Source organism: Haplochromis burtoni, unplaced genomic scaffold, assembly GCF_018398535.1.
Source record: "Haplochromis burtoni strain Fernald_Lab_line unplaced genomic scaffold, NCSU_Asbu1 Contig_109, whole genome shotgun sequence".
NCBI lineage: Eukaryota > Metazoa > Chordata > Actinopteri > Cichliformes > Cichlidae > Haplochromis > Haplochromis burtoni.
In genome coordinates, this window is record NW_024582470.1 from 728,734 (window position 1) to 748,631 (window position 19,898).

General features: G+C 39.1%; 1 protein-coding gene across 2 annotated transcripts in view; it reads right to left on the reverse strand.

Moving 5' to 3' along the window:
- LOC102311073 (short transient receptor potential channel 4) overlaps window positions 1-16,675 on the reverse strand; it is a 31,989-nt gene extending 15,314 nt beyond the window's left edge. Inside the window, exons 1-7 of one of the 2 annotated variants that reach the window (XM_042223348.1) lie at window positions 16,360-16,675; window positions 16,003-16,052; window positions 12,904-13,133; window positions 11,775-11,993; window positions 4,822-4,962; window positions 3,190-3,366; window positions 1,815-2,015 (exon numbers count right to left, since the gene is read on the reverse strand). In XM_042223348.1, coding sequence (XP_042079282.1) covers window positions 1,815-2,015; window positions 3,190-3,366; window positions 4,822-4,962; window positions 11,775-11,993; window positions 12,904-13,062 — 897 coding nt within the window. In that variant the 5' untranslated portion in view covers window positions 13,063-13,133; window positions 16,003-16,052; window positions 16,360-16,675. Of the gene's footprint in view, window positions 1-1,814; window positions 2,016-3,189; window positions 3,367-4,821; window positions 4,963-11,774; window positions 11,994-12,903; window positions 13,134-16,002 lie in introns of both variants that reach the window. The other variant, XM_005928075.3, reaches the window with a different exon arrangement.
- Window positions 16,676-19,898: the final 3,223 nt, after the last annotated feature.

The following is a 19,898-nucleotide window of genomic DNA, read 5'->3' on the forward strand; positions in this document are numbered from 1 at the left end:
TGAATATTGTTTTGGAGTTACCACGTTTGGACCTTTTCCACCACAATTATTTACATCCATTTGAATTGCAATGCAGCGCCTACAAAGCTGCTAAATAAAAGATCCCAATTTACTCCCTAGGAAATTCAAATCTGGACTGTGAATGTAATCAGTGTTTATATGGCATGTTTACAGCTCCTTCAAAAGCAGTTGCTCTGTATTAAACTTTCCAGATCGTACAGGGAAGGTGGATACATGTAATTAACAGTTCATTGTCTTTTCCTTTACTTAAAACCAGTGTTGGTCAAGTTACTTGAAAAAAGTAATCAGTAACTAATTACTGATTACTTCCCCAAAAAAGTAATCCCGTTACTTTACTGATTACTTATTTTCAAAAGTAATTAATTACTTAGTTACTTTTAAAAACCCGATTTACAACCTGAATAGGTGATAAAGCGATAGATCTTTCAGCCCAATTCTACTTTTTCTGCATAATCCATCATACAAAATGTAATCAAATGGAAAAGTCTCTTTTTTTAACTTGTTTTATCAGTTTTAATCTTTTAACTTTATGCATCAAGCAAAAATTTAATTATATGCAACATTCTCTGACTTGAATAAATTAGTTTAACATTTAAACCTATTTTCTACACATTCCAGCACATAAAATAAAATATTTTTTGTGTTTACACTCATCTCTGCTTAAAACCGACCCTAACTCAAACCTAAACAATGAACATGAATGTTGAGCTAAATTTCTGACATGCTTTTTTAAGGGTATTAGCAAACATATTCAGTCTACAGCTACAATACAAACATGGATTTATTTATTAGATAGTTGCCTTGCAACTGTAATACTCTGGTTATTTAATCCGGGCATCTTCATTCCCATTTGTTATCTGTGTGAGCTGCCAAAGGGAAAACAGTTAAAAACCTTATAAGACCTTTGCACCTCATGTCATTAAACCCGAAGCTAATATAACATAATTACAGCACTTCTCATCAGCTCACAGTGGCACAGACGAGACCACGTTGGCTTGGTTCAGCAAAACTCTCACATTTGGCAGGTTGACATTTTATTACAAAAATCTAAAAAACAAAAACAGCTATACAATAGATCACGAAGAAAACACTGTTAAGCAATGTGACAGAAAGAAAAATAATACTAGTGGAAAACCCGCACGATTTCCTATTTTACACAGTTTGGAAGGCTACAGCTGTAATATTACAGTCTTATCTGACTCTCATTGGCCTTAAGGTAAAGGAGGGCACACTTGACTGAGATGCAGTGTTTGTGTGTGTGTGTGTGTGTGTGTGTGTGTGTCTGCAAAAGATCATTTTGTTGATATCTAACAGGATGGCATTCTCTGCTTCCTTCCCCTTCCTGCAACCCCGGCAATGAAAAAACAAACAAGCAACCCATCTCATTGCCCATCTGGAATTTTACACATTACCATATGTCTGTGTATTAATGGTATAAATTAAACGTATGAAGGCCTGCCATATATCAAAATATGACACTCATGTCATACACCCACTTCTGTATTAGTATTTATTCAGAGGCTGAATATTACTATACTTTTCCCTGCTCCCTTATTTCCAATGGGTTGCCACAGCAGACGGCTTTTTACAAAAGATGCTCTTCCTGATGCAACCCTCCGAATTATCTGGGCTGGGACCGGCACAGCAAGTTCGCCAGCTTGTGTCTCCTCCTGGTCTCAAACTGAGGCTCTTTCATATTTAAGGTGAATGTGTTACCCACGACAGCATGGAGCCACATTACACATGCAATACAATGCAACCATTGCTGGATAATAATTTTACTTTGCACATACCTCTTTTTGGTGGTATTTGATAGCTAGCTTGAGTCTTGCCAGATCATTAGCGCCCTCCTCTTCCAATAAGCTGATATCATCTTTATAGTTGAGGATCATCTCCAGCTCTCTGGAGCTCCTTGTTTGGTCCAGGAGGTCTTTTGCAAACTGCTTACACTGCTGGGACAGCTCTTCATACTCAGATTTAAACTCATTCTCCACCTGGAAGCAATAGGTGGAGTGGATTTAAAACAAACACTGTAGTGCTGAAGAGCAGGAGTACGTAAAATGTGAGTAAATATGTCAGGAAAAGCCTTGGGGATGTGAAACTCATTTTACATCATGGGACACATACAGCTGATTTTGATCGTAAGTGGGCCAAACCAGCGAACCTCCCCTTTCTGTCAATGTAAACTCGTCTAACTTTGTTGTTAACTTTGCCTGGATATACTTCACATTCACTGAAAATGTCCTTTTTTGCTCCTGTGGATCCTTTATAAAAAAAAAATATAAATTTCTATATTAAATAGAGAAAAAAACAGGAACTTTCATGTGTTTAATGGTTATTGTTTATCTATTACTTAATAGTAATAGATAACTTTCTGCATCAGGAAATCTCTTACGTCTTGCTTATACACCTTTTATGGATCACCTCTATTAGCCATGTTCTCTTGGAGGAAAACAGTTGACCTATCTAACCTATCTAACTAAAATGTCTGTAAATCGTAGAGCACATACATAGATAACAGCATTTTATTATATTTTAGCTGGAGATATCAATAACCCTTTTTCAAATCCTTATTAAGGAACAATGTACATTTCAAATTCCTTTAATTTTAAATATGTTTATATGTCTATCCTGTAAAATAGTCAGATGTCTATTCATATTAATGTACAGAATTCACCTGCTTGCTGCTACTACTGCACATTCACCCAATGTATATACTATATATATATATATATATATCTTATATATATATATATATATATATATATATATATATAATTCTGTGAGGTAATCTGATATTATTAACATACACGCACAGCACACACACACAACACACACACACACACACACAACACACACACACACACACATTTGCGACATGCGAAGACGTGTCAGGCTACATTTCACTGTGTGTTATACTTGTATAACTATGCATGTGACAAATAAAGAACCTTGAACCTTGAACCTATTAAATATTAGATTCAACATAAGGGATTTATTTGAATTCTTATCTAATAAATTGAAAGGTCATTTTTTTGTTACACAGTCATATTATATAAAGTTTAAAAGGTTAATTAATATACATACTGTTGGTATTTCAGCTCCTCAGAATCAAATCTTACCAACTGATGCTCAAGCTCCACTATTAGCTGCCTCTCTTTCCCTCACCTTGCTGAGCTCCTGCAGCTCCCAGCTGAGCCTGAATGCGGTTAGGAAGGGGTCTTCACTGGAGAGCGCAATTAGTGAGGGACTCGACAGTGCTTTGTAGATGTTGAGTCGTGAGCGCGAGTGCCGCAGGCTGTCCACATCCGAACTAGACACACACTCCACACAGTTGCAGCGCACCTGCAACATCAAACAAAACGTGGACGCATGGACACATTTTAATGAGGCTTCTCTGTGTTTAGCAATGGCTCATCTTCCAGTCTTGCAAATCAGCCGCTGTTCTGTCAAGGTATGATACTCAGAACTTCAAGGGACAACCTAACCTGTAGATGTATGTGCACATTTTTACATTTTATAGAAATACACCACCACATTGGATTTTAAATTAAACAAAGTGCATACTTTCAGCTTGGGTTTACCAATAGGATCACAGTAATAGTTCAGAAATTACAGCCATCTTTTTACACAGTGCCCCATTTTCAGATGCTTTGTCTTTAGTACTGAAAGGCATGCTCTGTTGGATAAATACCATGCAAATGACTTTGAAGAATCTCCCATTTATTTCTCTTGAGAAATGCTTGTTTTGCGTTTGTAGCACCCTTCGGGTCATTACCCATTTGCACTGTAAAGCATCATCCCATCAGTTTTGCAGCATTTGGCTGAATCTGAGCAGAGAGCAAAGCCCTGTACACTTCATCACAATTCATCCTGTTACTTCTATCAGCAGTCATACAATCAATAAACACTAGTAAACTGGCTCCACTGGCAGCCATACATGGTCATGTCATAAAAATGACTGCACCATGTTTGACAGATGATGTTCCTGCTTCGGTTCAGGACCTGCTTCTCTCCTTCTTTATTCTCCTGTCTTCCCATCATTCTGGCACAAGTGAATCGTAACTTTATTTCCCTTCAGAACTGTGCAGGCTTTCTTAAATTCTTTAGGAGAGGCTGTCTAACCTGGACTTGTTGTGTTTTTTTAACATAGACAGTGGTTTGCATCTTGTCTTAAAAACTCTCTATTTATCTCTGTCTTGATTGTTGACAGTGATTCTTCTGCCTCCTTAAGAGTATTTCTGACTTGGTTTGATGTTTTGAATTTGTTTTTCTTAACTATAATTCTCACTAATGCTGTCTTTTGGTGTTGTTAAGCTGGTCAGTGAACTCTTTCTTTTTAAGAATGTAACAGAGTGTTTATTTGGCCACACCAGCTAAAGTTTTACGATGTCTCTAATAGGTTTATTTTGTGTTTTCGGGTTAATGATAGCCTCTTTCACTCACATCAAGATCTCTGTGGACCTCATAGTGAGAATTCAAATTAAAACCTAATAAATTTAAGTTAATCTTGTAATCAAATCCATATATTTTATCTACTTACGTTTTCATGGAATAACCAGGAAACAGGCATCACCTGGTTATAAAACTGTTTATTACCCCAATGACTTCTGAGCCTCTGCAAATGGCTTTAATTACTTTTATGAAACCCTGCACTTCAAGCACATATTAGATGTTTGTTTTAGAATCCACTGTGGTGGTATACAGAAGAAAACATCCATAATTTGTGTCTTTGAACCCACACTTTTATATGTGTAACTATGGTATCTTGCATAGAGATATTAGATATGGTTCACTCACCTCATGTGGCTGTGGCATAGACACACCTTTCTGCACCAGAAGCTTGATAATTTCATAGTTGTTGGTGTGTGCAGCAAGAATGATAGGAGTGATGTCAGGGGTGAAGTCAGAGAACTGCTTGTCCAGTAGGATCGGTGGAACCTTTGCAGGGAGATGAGAGAATGACAGCACATGTGAACAAAGCTGTCAAAGAAATACAATAGACGCTGACCTGCACAGTACCTGGGGCTTTTAGCTCCTGGAGGTAAAGATAGTTGAAATCCAAACAAGAAATTGTCTCCTTGGAAAAAGAAAAAATGCCTTCCATATCAAGGCTTTAGTAAGGGGCACCAGTAACAGCAAAGCGAGATGCATCAGCGTTTAACACATTTCAGAGGGAATTATGCTCAGAGAGAAACTCATTCTACCTATCCCTCTTATCACCCACTCCAGCTAAGTCCTTTTTCAATTCCCATATCATTCAAGAGGGGGAATACAGGTGCGGGCAGCAGAGGAGTAAGCTGTGCCTTTTTAATTCTTTTAATTGAAGGCCTGTTATCTGATTCTGTGGTGAGGGAGAATGGGAGAAGAGAGAGAAGACAGCTCAAGAATGATTGGAGGGTAAACATGGAATAGGTAAGGACCTGCTTAGCAACTCAAGGCAGAATAATGGCAGATGGGACTATGACTTTCTGGTTTTACTGAAAGAGCTTTGCCAAGAATGCTAAAGAGACAAGCTTGAGAAGGCTTGGTCTAAACTTTAACAACACCGGGAAAATAGCAATGTAGTTGATATTTTACACCTTTTGAGTCTACAGACTGAGTTTTGTTTAAGCTGTCTTGCTGGTTCAATAAAACAAAAACAAAAAAACTGCATATATACAGAATTGCATAGGTAATTTAAATGCAGTTCATCCATGCCGACTCACAAGTGAGAAATTTGCCACACTGCCGAGCTAAGCTAATTAGCTTAAGATAAGGAGTTTATGCGTAGAAATGGTCTGTGGTGTATGGTAAATGCTAAATGTGACACTTACTATATATTGTGCCTTTCTGCCTCACTGATTCAGTCACACACATTCATACAGTGCTTGCCTTAGTCCATGCCTAAGCTCTTCTAGACAACATTCAGACACACACGGACACTCTGACGGATACATCAGGGGAAACTTGTCATTCATTACCTTGTCCAAGGATCACCTACCTGAGCCACAGCCACCCAGTGGCAAAAATGGTAGACCAGCATTATAAAATCTCATATAATTATGAGATTATAAAACCCACTTAAGTGGTAGTGACATTTAAAGTTATATCAACTTCTATTTATTTTTTTAAAACAGCATGTTACATTATAAACATTTTATATAAGATTAAGGTTTAGGGTTTTTCCTTGCTCAAAATGGGCCCATGGAGGGTATCACACTATTTGTAAGGTACTAAAAAATGATTCTATGATAGAAGAGTCCTGCATTATACAGAATTAATATAATATAAACCAGCAGTTATAGTGTTTTGGCTTTGCAGGGCAGTCGCAGCTACCTGAATTTAATTTATGTAAATTAAAATTACCTCAGAGTTATTACCTGCTCACTGTTTCTGCCAATCTAAACCCTTACAATCATAGTTAATTATATACTCAGTGTTTTTCCATTAAAACAGCAAAGGGCACTGTATGATAGTCTAACAAAACTCCTCATTTAAATCATGCCCTATAGATATATCTGCATTTTTCCCATTAGTTCTGATGTATTTTGATCTGTATGTGCTAACACTGACATACACTCAGGCGCCACTTTATTGGAAGCACCTTGCTTGTACTTGCTTGTATCTTTGTGGCACAGACCCAACAAGGTGCTGGAAACATTTCTCAGAGATCTTGGTCCATATTGGCAGCTGCTGCAGATTTGTCAGCTGCACCTGCACAAAGTCCCGTTCTGCCATATCCCAAAGGTGCTCTGTTGGATTGTAATCTGGTGACAGCGGAGAACAGCGAGTACTTCGAGCACAGGGAGCTCACTGTCACATCCAGGAAACCACTTTGAGATGATTTGTGTTTTACGACCAAGTGTGTTAACACTGATGTCGTAACGCAATGGATATGGTCAGCAACAAAACTCAGGTAAGCTGTTGTGTTTAAACAATGCTCAGGTGGCCCAAAGTGTGCCGAGAAAATATACCCCTCCCACACATTTATACCACCACCACTAACTAAGCCAGGTTGGAGCCATGCTTTGATGTCTTTTGCACCAAATTCTGCCTCTATCTGGGTTTAACATTCTATCAAATGTTAAAAAAGACATTTTCACCCATAGAAAAACCACTCACTGGATATTTTCTTTTTTCAGGCCGTTCTCTTTAAACCCTAGAGATGGCAGTGTGGGAAAATCCCAGTAGATTATCACTTGAAATACCAGCCAGTGTGGCACAAACAACAATGCCATATTCAAAGTCACTTTGATCTTTTTTTTTCCCATTCTGATGCTCTATTTGGACTTCAGCAGCCTGCAGTGACCATGTCTATATGCCTAAATGCACGAGGCTGCTGCCATGTAGTTGGCTGATTACATATTCATGTTTAAAAACAGCTGAACACCTATATTTTAAAAAGATTTCTTTCTATCAAAAATACGTACACAAAAAAGAAAGTAAAAAAAGACCTAGACTCTTTAGTATTTGCAAAGCTAAATAAAGCTATTAAATCCTAAAAGACCAACTATAGGCATGACAGTATAAGTCACAGTTAAGACATGATCTGAGATGTTTTAAAAATATTTCACTTGCAAGCAGCCAAGCAGAAGCAGAAATAGTAAGCCTTTGTCACCACTGCTCACTGAGGAACAAAGCATGAAGAATTGTTCTCCAGGGGTTTTGGTTCATTTTCTCCAAAATGTTTCATCATTCATATAGCATCCAAAAATCATTATATCACACAGGGACACTAATTACTTGGGTAGCTTACTCTCAGAGCAGTCACAGTGCAGCAGCAAGTCTAAAGCGTGGCACAGAGCCATGTCTAAGAGTCGCCACATTTCGCAGAGGTGGGTGATCTAATAAGCTACAGTATATACATTCTGTTCTCCATGTGGGAAGAGGTGGGACATCAAATAATCTACATCAAACAGCCTTGGCCTGTGCCCAAGCAAACTGATATATGTGAAACTATGGTAATTGCGGAGAAAGGAAAATAAAAAGCCCACTCTTCTGAGTAACACATATTTGTTACTCATAGGGAATCCACCATAAGCATATTGATTAAAAATACAACAATGGCATCTGCAGCAGCAGCAGAGTGTGCGGTTACTTTTTTTTTTACCGTGCTCTATTTTGAGCCTCCCTGCTGGTTTTCTACTGCCACCCGACATCATCACAAATGTTTAGATAGAACTGGTGTAAAAATGGGACACCGGGCGGTTTTTGAATTACACTGCGGAAAATAAGCTCAAGTCTCAGATTCAAGCGAGCATGAATGCATTTACTCTGCATCGTGCTCTGTGTTATGTAGGAAGGAGAAGGATTTCCTTCCATAAGCGCCCTTATATTGAAAGGCTGATGGAAAAAGACAAAGATGAAAAAAAATAAAATAAAATAAAAACTCAAAACCACCCGAAGGTCATACAACTGAGAAGCTGTGTGAAATCCATTGTTTGCCATTGACAGATGCATATCTGCTCTCAGAGGATAATACATGGAGCTATTTAAAAAGCTGATATCCATGCGGTCCTCAGCAGAAAACAAATAAGCCAAAACACTTGTGAGATTATTACAAACATGTCATTCAGACGGCTTAAAATAGAGAGACAAATATACACAATTCCAGCCAAGCGCAAAATGAATCTTGGTATTAATAAATCTCAGAGAAGACACTGGCAACAAATACGATGTGCTTTTTCCAAAGAGTTTTTTAATATAATCAATGAGCTTCTATTGGAGTGATATGGTGGCACTAGAGTGATCTGTTTTCACAGCCTACTCAGTGGATGGGAAAAAGCACTATCTTACAAAGGCATTAAGATAAAGTGTTCCACCTGATTAATGTCACAGCTGAGCAGTTCAGACTGGAAATTTCATCCATTTGACAAACAATCCCAATCTCTCTCTTTGAGCTCACGCTGCCTTTCCCTGCTTATTATTTTCCCCTTTCCTTCCATTTTTCAACTTTTGTTCAACTTAATTTTAACTTGAGCTTACTTCATTTATTAAAATTCTTATTGCAACAGGTTGAGAACAGGAGGAACATCTCTCCATCATTACTGCTCACAGGGAGAGGAAAAGAAGGACGTATGTGTGCATGTGAAAGCACACAGAGCAGTAAGTCAACGGAAACTAAAGCTCTACACATTTTGTTCCTGTTCATTACTATAAGTGGAGTATTAATGAATAGCGGTCCACAAACTAATGTGAAACCTTCCTAGAGTAAATAAGAGCAAACCTAAATTAAACAGTGTATTTTCTCTGAGTGAACATGCTCATTAAACCTCTCTCTCTGTAAGACTTGTTCCTTTTCCAAAACACAGAAGGCTTATGAAGCAGCTTTTTGGAGTGTCAGCTTTTGTTGTTGCCAGCAATACTGGGTCAGTTAATCTGGATGGTCTAAAAAGCTCCAGGCAACTGCATTCAGTTTATAAGCTATACAGTGAGTAGCCGTACTTTACTGGGACTGGCAATCACACTTTATCATTCAGTCACGAAAGTCCCTGAGCTGCTGGATGTTGTTTTTAGATTTAAAACTAAAGTATCCAGAAATCCTTTACTGCCATTGGGTAGAAATTCAATAACAACCTTATATGTATCTATACGTAGTGTAATTCAAGCGGTTGGAGAGGAAGCTACCTCTGCACATACTCTTTGCTCCACCACTATTATTTAGAAACTCTTGAGTGTGGTGGGAGACTCTAGCCAATCACAGGGTTTTCAGAGAGAGCGCTTTCCGTACTATGTATGCAAATCCATACAGACTTTCTTCCCAATAGTGCAGGAAAGGTTAACAACCCTGTATTTAAAATAACTGCACACAATATGGAACAAGGAAGATGGACTTAAATTATCATTCATAATGATCATCCATCTACCGTATTTTTTGGACTATAAAACACACTTAAAATCCTTTAATTTTCTCAAAAATTGACAGTGCGCCTTACGTATGAATTCTGGTTGCGCTTACTGAGCTCGAACTAATTTTATGTGGTACACGGCACTCAAAAATCTGCCAAAAATGTTTTGGTATGATTTTGGTAAGCTACGAAGCCACACCGATCTGGGGTCTGGGTCCAAACTCCGCTTCCAGTCCCAAAGTCAAACAAACACTGCGGCATCATTGAGAGTTAAAAACTGTCTAAATTCTTTCATCTTTAATAAAATGATCAATGTTGCTGCTTTACCCGGTGTAACAATTAAGGTTAAAATCCAGAACTTAAATTTAACGGAGTTAGATGTAAGCAGGAAGTTAGCTCGCTAGTTTCCACCTAAACATGATATAGCATGTTCTGACTGAGAGATTTCTGGAAAAAAAACAAAACGTACAGCTCTGCTATCACTTCCAATGAAGACAGAAAACCAAACAGCAGTGACTTTTGTAGGGTTACTAAAGTTGGACTAGCTGGTATATAATGATGTGCTATGTGATCGCTAGCAACACAGCTATGTTAGCGTAACATAAACACAGTGAAGCTGGAGGATGATCGCTAACTTTTTACCACTCGATAAGATAGTGTGAGGGTTCCTGATGGTTAGGGACAAATGCAATCGCATGGCAGGATGCTCTAAACGGACCAAACTTCAGTCAGGAGAACAACTGAGATAATCCATCCAAAATATAAGGTTAGTCATTATTATACTGCAACAACATGGGAATAGAGCAGGTGCGAGAGAATTCAACATTAATGAATGTTGTGGAGGAAGCTAGAAGAGTGAGTTGAGTAAAGTTTGACTTATCTGACTGTTTTGCTTCACTTAATGCACCTTATAATCCAGTGCGCCTTATGAGCCGAAAAATACAGTACCATACTGAAAACAGGACTGCTAACTTAGTCAGTTTGCATGTGGTGTCAATTAGAATACAACGCCGTTTAGGACCATTATTTGTCTTATTGCTCTACCATGCTGTGCTTAGGAATGATTTCTTGCCAGTGGCAAGACTCTGATTTACCTTTGAACATCTCTATTTGACACTGAAAGAAAACTTTTCAAAATTCTGTGTTTGCAGGACGTTTCCCTCTTTTATCTAACCATATTCATAGTGACTGGATAGGTTTTGTTGATGAAGGTTAAATGTTTGAATTGAATGTTGCAAATATTTAAGCCTTCTGCAAATGGCATCCAAACAATCAGGCACAGCTGTGTCTAATTCAATTTAATGTTGATGCAGCTCACAGTATCAAATGTGCTCTTTTAGTGGGAGGGCCTGAGGGTGGAGAGAGTAGAGGGCAAAGGGAGGATGAGAGCTGCACCTGTATATTCCGGCTCTTTTTGCCATTTGCAGCTTTAACGTGGGAATACTTTGGAAGTAATGCTCTAAACATAAAGAGTAAAGGATTTTTTTAAAAATGTTAATCATTCATTAATGCAGGCATTCAGCTTACGATAAGTGATAAAGGCGGTGCATTTATTAAATGGTACACTGTACTAGCCAGGAGAATGTTATTATGTTGGCTACAAATGAAACTGGCACAGGTCCTGGCACACAAATGGATTAAACACTGCACTTAAAAACAGCAAAAAAAACCCCAAAAAACAAAACTCAAAATTAAAAAATGCAATTAACTACTAAAAGGACAGAAACATAAAACAATTCGTTGGAAAAGCAAAAAAAAAAAAATCTAATAACTTGGAGAGAAAATAAATGTCAACTATTGTTTCCCTGCTAGCATGTCTCCAACCTGGACAGCCGAGAACAGTCTCGGCAGAGAGGCGCTTGTGGCTCTTGTAAATTTATGTTAATATGCAACTCTTTCCACTTTCCTCAGTCCCTTCCTCACCTGCATGCCACCACTCGGCTTCTTGTGATTTAGCAGCAGCTCCACAGCTCCCACCACTTCCTTGCGAATTGCATGCAGCAGGGCGTCGCCGACATACACGTTGAAGCTCAGCAAGAGTTCGATGATTTCCAGGTTCTCGTTCTCAATGGCGATCAGCAGAGCTGTGCGGCCGAGGGGGTCGATGCAATTGATGTTGATCTTGAAGTAGATCTCAGCCTCCTGCCAAAATAAAGTGATTGAAAGCCAGAGTTTGTTTCAAGACATACTCTGGGACTCTGGGGTTCAGATTACGGAGGAAGACACACAGGGAATGAACATTTTTGAAAGGAACTGTAAACTCTTCGCACCTTTTGTAACTGAACAAGCTACTAAAAGTTTGTAGTTTTTCCTCTGAATCTGGAGGAGTGGAGTGGGAGTGAGTTTACCAGATCTCTGTAGCTCACTTCTCTTTTGTATCTGCATTTGAAACTAGCAGCACAAAACTAAGCTCGCCACTACTGCTGGCATAACACAACTCAATATCCAGTTGAACTGTTGGCAGTCATGTTGAATTGTGGGGAATGTAGGAATAAGAGTACCCCATGTTTCTGCTGCATTGATTTTACACTTTATACTTTTCTTTTTTAACTTACTGTTTTGTAAGTAGCTTTCTGTCATTAGCTGCCTACACACGCAATATTTTAAGAAATATCACAACAAAAAGGAAGTTGTAAGAATGCAGATGTCCCTTCTTAATCTCTATATGGACAAGCCAAGCGGGCAAACTATCACAAATTGTTATTGTGGATCGTGATGTCATTTGTCACTATATTGCTAGATGACATGTCCTGATATATTACAATTTTCAGCCTCTCCGTTGCTACGGGACTACAAAGCAGCTGCTCCCTGCCAACACTTTGTCTCTGCTACTGGTTTCTATAAAGAGCCTGCGTATTATTTGAAATGCATAGCAATTATTGTGACTTTGCATCCTGCCCATGAATCTTCCAATCTCTTCCACGTCAATCAAATTACATTAACGCTTTAATATTGAGCCATTCCCTCATCCATAATTTTGAGCTTGATGCATCTGCATTAATTCGTCCCTTTATCAGTCAGTTTCTCCATTCCTCCACCCAAACACACACACCTCAAGCGCTTGCTTGACACTCGCATAGTCCCCTTTCTCGACGGCTCCAAGGTAGGCTTTCTCTAAAGGTGACAGCTCCGACTCGGCCCGCACAATTCTCAACGGGATTCGGTCCCGGTATGAGGAGCTGTCAGTCCGCCGGTAGTAGAGCTGTGACATCTCTCTAAGCTTCAGCTGACCAGCACCCTGTTAACACTGCTACAGCTGCTGCTGGGCTGGCGGGGTTCACACTAGAGAGGATAGAGACAAAGCTGTAGAATAAGCTTGTTGTTGGTTTTTGCATAACAAGTAGGAAAAGAAGGAAAAGAGAGGACAGCGGATACACATGCAGAGCAGAAAGGGCTGTAATACTGAGATGAAGCTACAGTAGTAGTTGACCCCTCTCCATTTATTACATGCACTACATGATCTAATTAAGAACTGCCTGTTTATAAGCGTTTTCCTACAAACTGTGCAAGAATTATGGTTGAATAAAAGGTCATTTTAAATGTAATATAAATAATGAAGAAATATAATATAAGATGACAAGTAGACAAGTGGAATAAGACAGTCAGGAGTCAGCTGTCATGGGGTGAGAGGTGGAGAACAGCCTAAACAGATGTCGAGCTCAACACATGATAAACCATTTAAATATTATGGTTTTATTTGGAAATAAAGAAAAAATTGCCTTTTATTGTTCTTGTAGCATTTAGTAAGTTTCAAGCGCTCAGAATCTAACGTCAGGCAATGTTTACATGCTGGCAAAAATCAAGGATAAAAATGTTTAAGTTGTGAGGTAGGAAAGAAATCAAAAACACCTCCACTGCATTGTTTTCCTCTGGTGTCCTGTTAGAGAGCTCTAATATAAAGCAGAAAGATCAAGCGTAGACATGACAGCGGCTGCTGCTGCTGAACATGTTTCACAAACAGCCATCACGATACACAGCACACACTGCAGGACAGTACTTTGCAGCTGCACTGGATGGTACGATTCATTAAATCTCAAATTTCTAACTGCTTTATGTAATGTGCTTAATCATTACTAGTTGACTGACACGTTGCATCTTCTCAAATAATATGCACTTTGTTTTATTTCCTCTGGCAACAGTCCCTGGTTTCTTCACAATCTAAAACATCTCTAAATATATTGTAACATTGAAATACTGAATGTAGATAAAAAGATGAGATAATATTGTTTAAATCATGTGAAAAGCAGCTTTAGTACAATGCTTCTGTCACAAACCCATTTTAAAATTCAAAACTGGAGCAACCATAATAATGACTGAAAACTAGCATCTGTGCGGATGTGTCGACTGTCACCTCTGAACATATTTCCAAGATATTCTGACAGCCCTCAGAGAATTTAAAACCGAAATGAGCAAAGCAGACAAGAACACAGAAAGTGCTGGAGATGAGGGCGAAATATAAACCAGGTGAGTCAAAAACAACATTAAGTGGAAAACGCTGCACAGTCGTAAACATAACAAAAAACAAGAGGTTCAAGTAGTTAGTGCCTAAAGGCTCCCCTCTCTCTCTTCCCACCGTCTCAGGACAACTCATTACTGCATCTATCTGAAAAATAATGATTGGACCCGCAGCAGCTAATTAGTTTATGAGAACAAGCCGAAATGCAGCGATTTCTTTAATAAATATGAGTAAAAATATTCATGCTGTGTCCATAGTCCCACATCCTAAAATAGCACATTTAAAGGCACAGTTCAAAACTTTTGATGATATCATTATTGGCTCTTTTACTGATATGAGAACATGGTAGGTTTGGATATAGTTTGTTTCCCCTGTGTTTCCTGTCTTTCTGAGTTAATCTGCTTCAAGTGGTCAAGTCCTTCTTTCATAATCATCAGTGTGATATCAATCTTCTAGCATTAGCCACAGTTAAAAGGAGGATAAGGGTACTTTGTAAAACACTGTAACAAAGATTTAATTTAAATAAACAAGCTGTGTGATTGGTTATGCTTTCAGTTTTAGGTGTGAGAACTTTTTTTTTTCAGTCTGCTGTTAAGAATTCAGATGTTGAACATGATTGATCATCTATAGGAGCAGAGAATGTTTAAGATTGAGGGTAAAAGTATTAAAAGTGGATAATATTAAAGGAAAACAATATTTTCCTTTGATCCTGCCTGGACCTGCATTTTGATGGCAGCACTTCATACCTCATCTGAGATCCTTAGTTTGATTTTACAGAGACCAGTTTACCTGTATAAGTAATTGCATGCAACTGTCAACATAAGGAGTCTGTTTAGCAGAAAACTAAACTCTGCTTTCAGTACAACAAGTGGTTTACGATAAAAACAAGTAGCAAAGGACAAGCCAAACAAAACAATGTATATCTGTGTTTAAAAAAACAAAATTATAATTTAATTTTGCTCAAAAACAACACAGTAAGTTACGTCATCGGGGTTCTCTGTGACCTAACTATATTGGTTTGCATTTGTTTGCCAAAATACTATAATGTTTTAGATAAGAGTGTGTTTTAGTGTTTATCTGACACACAGATTAGATCAGGCCACATATTGCAATGTGAGGGTTATGTTATATTTTCTGGTGCTTGCTTGAACCTGCGACAGAAATTGCCTCAAAAGACAGCCGCTATTAAGGGAAGCTGCCAACCAAGCAGAAACACTACAAAAGGTACGGCCTGCTGATAGCTCTGTGTGCAAATACTGAAACGCACACGCAGGCGCCCACGCTCAGTAGCGCACGAGCCAATACACACAACCACGCATGCACACATACAGAGGTAGCCTTTCTGTGCACTGGCTCTCTTCCCCTAATGAGTTTGCCGAATTCAATGCATTACTTGGAAATGGGAAATCTCAGCTGTTTGATTACACGGTGCAGCAGCGCACCAACGCCACGGCAGGGAATCTTTTATTCTGAAAGTTGTAGTTCTCAAGTAGCATCGAATGGATTTCCAACAGACCATGCAGCATATTTAAAGCCCATCCTGCGCTTACAGTACGAGTGAAAACAATCATTAAACTGCCACGGTTTTAATTTTTTTATCAGAAACCTTCCGAGGGTAACATGCCTTACTCTTGTCTGCTGAAGAGCCTTATATAGTCAAAGATCAGTAGTAGTACACAGAAGCAAATGACAAACCTTTGGGATGATGGACATTGGAACTTCGCTCAGGGAGCTCAGTGGTCTTCCTGTGGAAAACAGCATGAAAATAATTCGCCTCAACTTCTTGGAATTTGTATCCCCATAAATGTAGAAACAGCAGTGTTAAAATCCCGCTTGTTAGTGTTAGAGATGTCAGCGCGTCTTTTTCCTGTTGTTTTTTTTTTTTTTTTTTTTTTAGTGTAGTACGCATTCTTCCTTCTCGTTTTTTGGATACTTCTTAGCACTCCTCCTGAGAATCCACATTTGGTCAGGTTTAATCACGATTTCCATTCCGTCTTTTAAGGAGGAGGTGCGGGAAAAAACGCAGACCGGCTCACACCGCATTAAACTCACCGCGCAACAAATCCTGGAGACGAAAATAGGCAACAACAACCAAGTTCCCTCGGTGGATTACACCTGGTTTTTCAACACCTCCAGTTTTCCCCAGGATGTACATCCACCAGTGTTCTTATCCACCTGTTGGAGGTGATTGAGCGAAAAGCAGCGCCTCCAGAAATAAACGCAGAGCAGCCAGATGCCTGGCAGGCGGTCTGCGGAATAATGCTGCTGCAGACGGGTTGTGCGCACTTGGAGACGCATCGAACACAGTGGCACTGCAAGAGGAAAGGGAGAAAAAAAAACATCTTAGCAAGCAAGTCAGCCAGGCGTTTAGTCTCACTTCCACTGAATGAAAGTTACACTTGACAAACTACATGATTCCACCTTCACATTCAGCTGCTTATCCAATGAGTTGTGGGAATTTTATTAGCACCAGAAGCCAGGAAAATTCACTAAAAATCACATAAATATCAATCCGGATTAGTTATATTCGGAATTCAACTCAAATTGATGTAGAGAAAAGAGACATATGTAGAATATTCACTGGACTCACTTACTATTTGAATGTTTAAGAATTGGAATGACTAGAATAACTGTTTGAGATTTATCACCTAATCAGGCTTAAACCAGGTTCACTGTGTTTTACTGATTTGTTTATGTCAGTTATACTATGGATGCCTATAGGAAGAGAATTGACTGAGGCAGCTCACATCCCTTCTGTCTTAATTATCAGTGACCTGGACAAACTTCAGGTCCTTGGATTTGGCACTAAACAGTTCACCAGGCCTTCTTCAAACACAGTTCCTCTCTCCCTCCCTGATTTACACATTTGGCTGTGTTGTAAATTCTTCTTAAAAGTGTGTAACGTTGTTGAAAGTTTAAACAGTCATGTTCAAAGAGTCTCCCGGCCAGTCTTTGTGTTTTACTGTGTGAGAGTTTATGTTGGCAGAAAATGCATTTAAACTGCAGGTCCGGTCACAATGAAATGTCAACGGGGACACTCATTTGGCTACAGAGAGCCTTTGATTATTCACTGTTTGCTTCTGCCAGGACGGATACACTGGATCCACACTTTGTTTGTGCGGACTGGATACAAGAAAGATATATGGGCTTTGACCGCTTATCCATCTTCCTTTGTACTCTGCTCTTGCTCATTCACAGCTAGTCAACGTAATCATTCAGAAATACTGGACGGTATATTCACTGTAACAACACACAGTGGATTACCAGTAATAGCTCGATAGGGTCTTTGTTTCATGCATGCTTACAAATACATGTCAACTTAGTCTTCAAAGAAAAAAAAGAAAGAATCTCCCCTTCTCTATTTGCACTTTCGGCATCCTCTTGAGAAATGTCTTAATTAAAATTAATTTAATGCGTCATGTCTCTGCTGCTAATTTCTTTGATGTACTCTGTGGAGTCAGATTAAATGACTATACCCGTGAGGCTGCAGGGTTCCCTGCTCTCACCCTGAATCCCACATGTAGGCTACTTTAAAGCAACTCTCTGTCTCCCTCGACTCAGCCTTTTTTTAAAATCTGGTTCATTCATAATTATTACGATCTATCACCAGAACAAGGAACGCTTGCTTTTAAAGCACGATCACCTGCAGTTTTACAGCCCAATGAATTTGAATTAGTCACCTGAAAGTGATTTAGGAACATACATCCAAAGCAGCTGAGTGCTGATCCAGAAAAGAAGGTAGTTAATTGAATTACACATTCAAAATCAACGTGGAATATTTTATTTTTACTGCTCAATCAAAGACATGGAATTTAAAGTCAGTCATTGCAATCTGCTATAGTAGTAATACTCTTAGACATAACATTTGTGTATTTGAATAAGCATTTTTTTAAGAAGGTGTGAAGCAGATTTGGTTGTGTGTAGAGCACGTTAAAATACCTCTCCTACACAGCATTTGTGTGGCCGACTGGTCAGAAAACATGAAATGTTTTTGATTCTAAAAATAGCCCTGAGGCTAATTCTGCTCCCATAAAAGGCCTTTTAAAGGGGATTGATTGGAACAGACTTTTAAACAACATGTAATGCGATGTGGAGAGGGGTAGAAAACCAGCAGAAGATTCCTCCTGCCTCTTAAATCGTTTTAAGCTGCCTAGTGACACCATAGACATTTCGCTGTAATGAAGGCAACGCTTCTTACGCTGGTTGATTGAATTTTGCCTCAAGGCGAAACACAGTATGGCTTCAGTAGCAGAGGGATTCAAAAGCAGGGGGCTTCTTTTCTGTTTTTGTTCAAGAGATGCTTGCTAATGGTGAATTACCCTTATCAGAAATGCGGTGTTGCTTTACTTGTTAATACAAACGCTCGAGCATACTGAAGAGTGGGCACAGAGCTGTTGGTTTGAACTGCTCTGCTGCAGCAGCACATTTTGTGCTTTTGGTGTGTGTGTTTTTCTGTCCTCTTAGATTTTTGCAGTAACTTATCACAATGAAAACTTTTGTAGTTGGCCATTTATGAATAAGCAGGACTGTAGTACTGTCGAGACGGTTCAATTTTTCTGGTCACGGTGAGAGATTAGGCAGGAGAATGTGTGGCAGGTAGTTTCTGTAGCTACAAAGCAAACAGGCACCGTCTTTGTCTGTGAAATGTAACATGGCTCCTATTCCAGTATGAGCATCCAGTTGGCAGTGACAGCTCCCTTTGCAGCATCCCCTCTGTCCGTCTGTCTCCTCCCCCTCTTTCTTGTTCATATCACTCCCTCACACTCTCACACAGCCGCAGGTTAGACCCATGTTTCCTCTTCACCTCCTCTGGCGGCCTCATCCTAAGTGTCACCCTTTAGCTGAGTCGAACCTTACTGCATAAAGTAACTTAAAGGTTTTCATAACCCCTCTTTTCCTCTGCTTGCATCCGTGGGAGTTGAGCTATATTTTGTATCAGTTGTTCAGGGAGTTCCCTGAGGTAAGAGTGGCCATCCAAGCTGTTTGATTCATCATTACGCTCATGCTCTCTGAGAGGTTACTGGGTAATTAAAATTGATCTGTCTCAGTTGTCCCTGGAGATGCGTTGAGGCCGAGCCCCCCCACTCCGGATCCCCAACACGCACAGTTCATATTTGTTACAGTCAGCAAAAATTATAGAAAAGAAGAAGATTGTCTCAGCAACGCACAGTGAAGGATTGTAATTTGCTTTTTTATTTCCTCATATTGGCTAGGCACTGTCGTAGGTGGAAAACTACAATGGATTTTATTTCCTATCCCTTCACTTTTGCATAAGATAAACGAGTCGCCTTAAAAATTCTCTTATATAAAACTAATCTGCTCTGCAGAATACCTTTTGTCCAAGTAATTCCTGCTTGGATTGTGCTTTTCTAAAATCACGTTATCATGTAAGAATTGATCTTATTTTTTTCAGGGGCACTTTATAAAGAAAGCCTGGTGAATGACTGTCCTCACAGCTCAGGGTTCATGTGCCAAAAACACTGCAAAGAAGGAAGCTTGCCTTACTTAATTTTATAGTTTAAAATTGTCTTACAAATTTTTAATGGCTAAATATCACATGATAGACTAAGTTTATTTGTAAACTAGAAAGT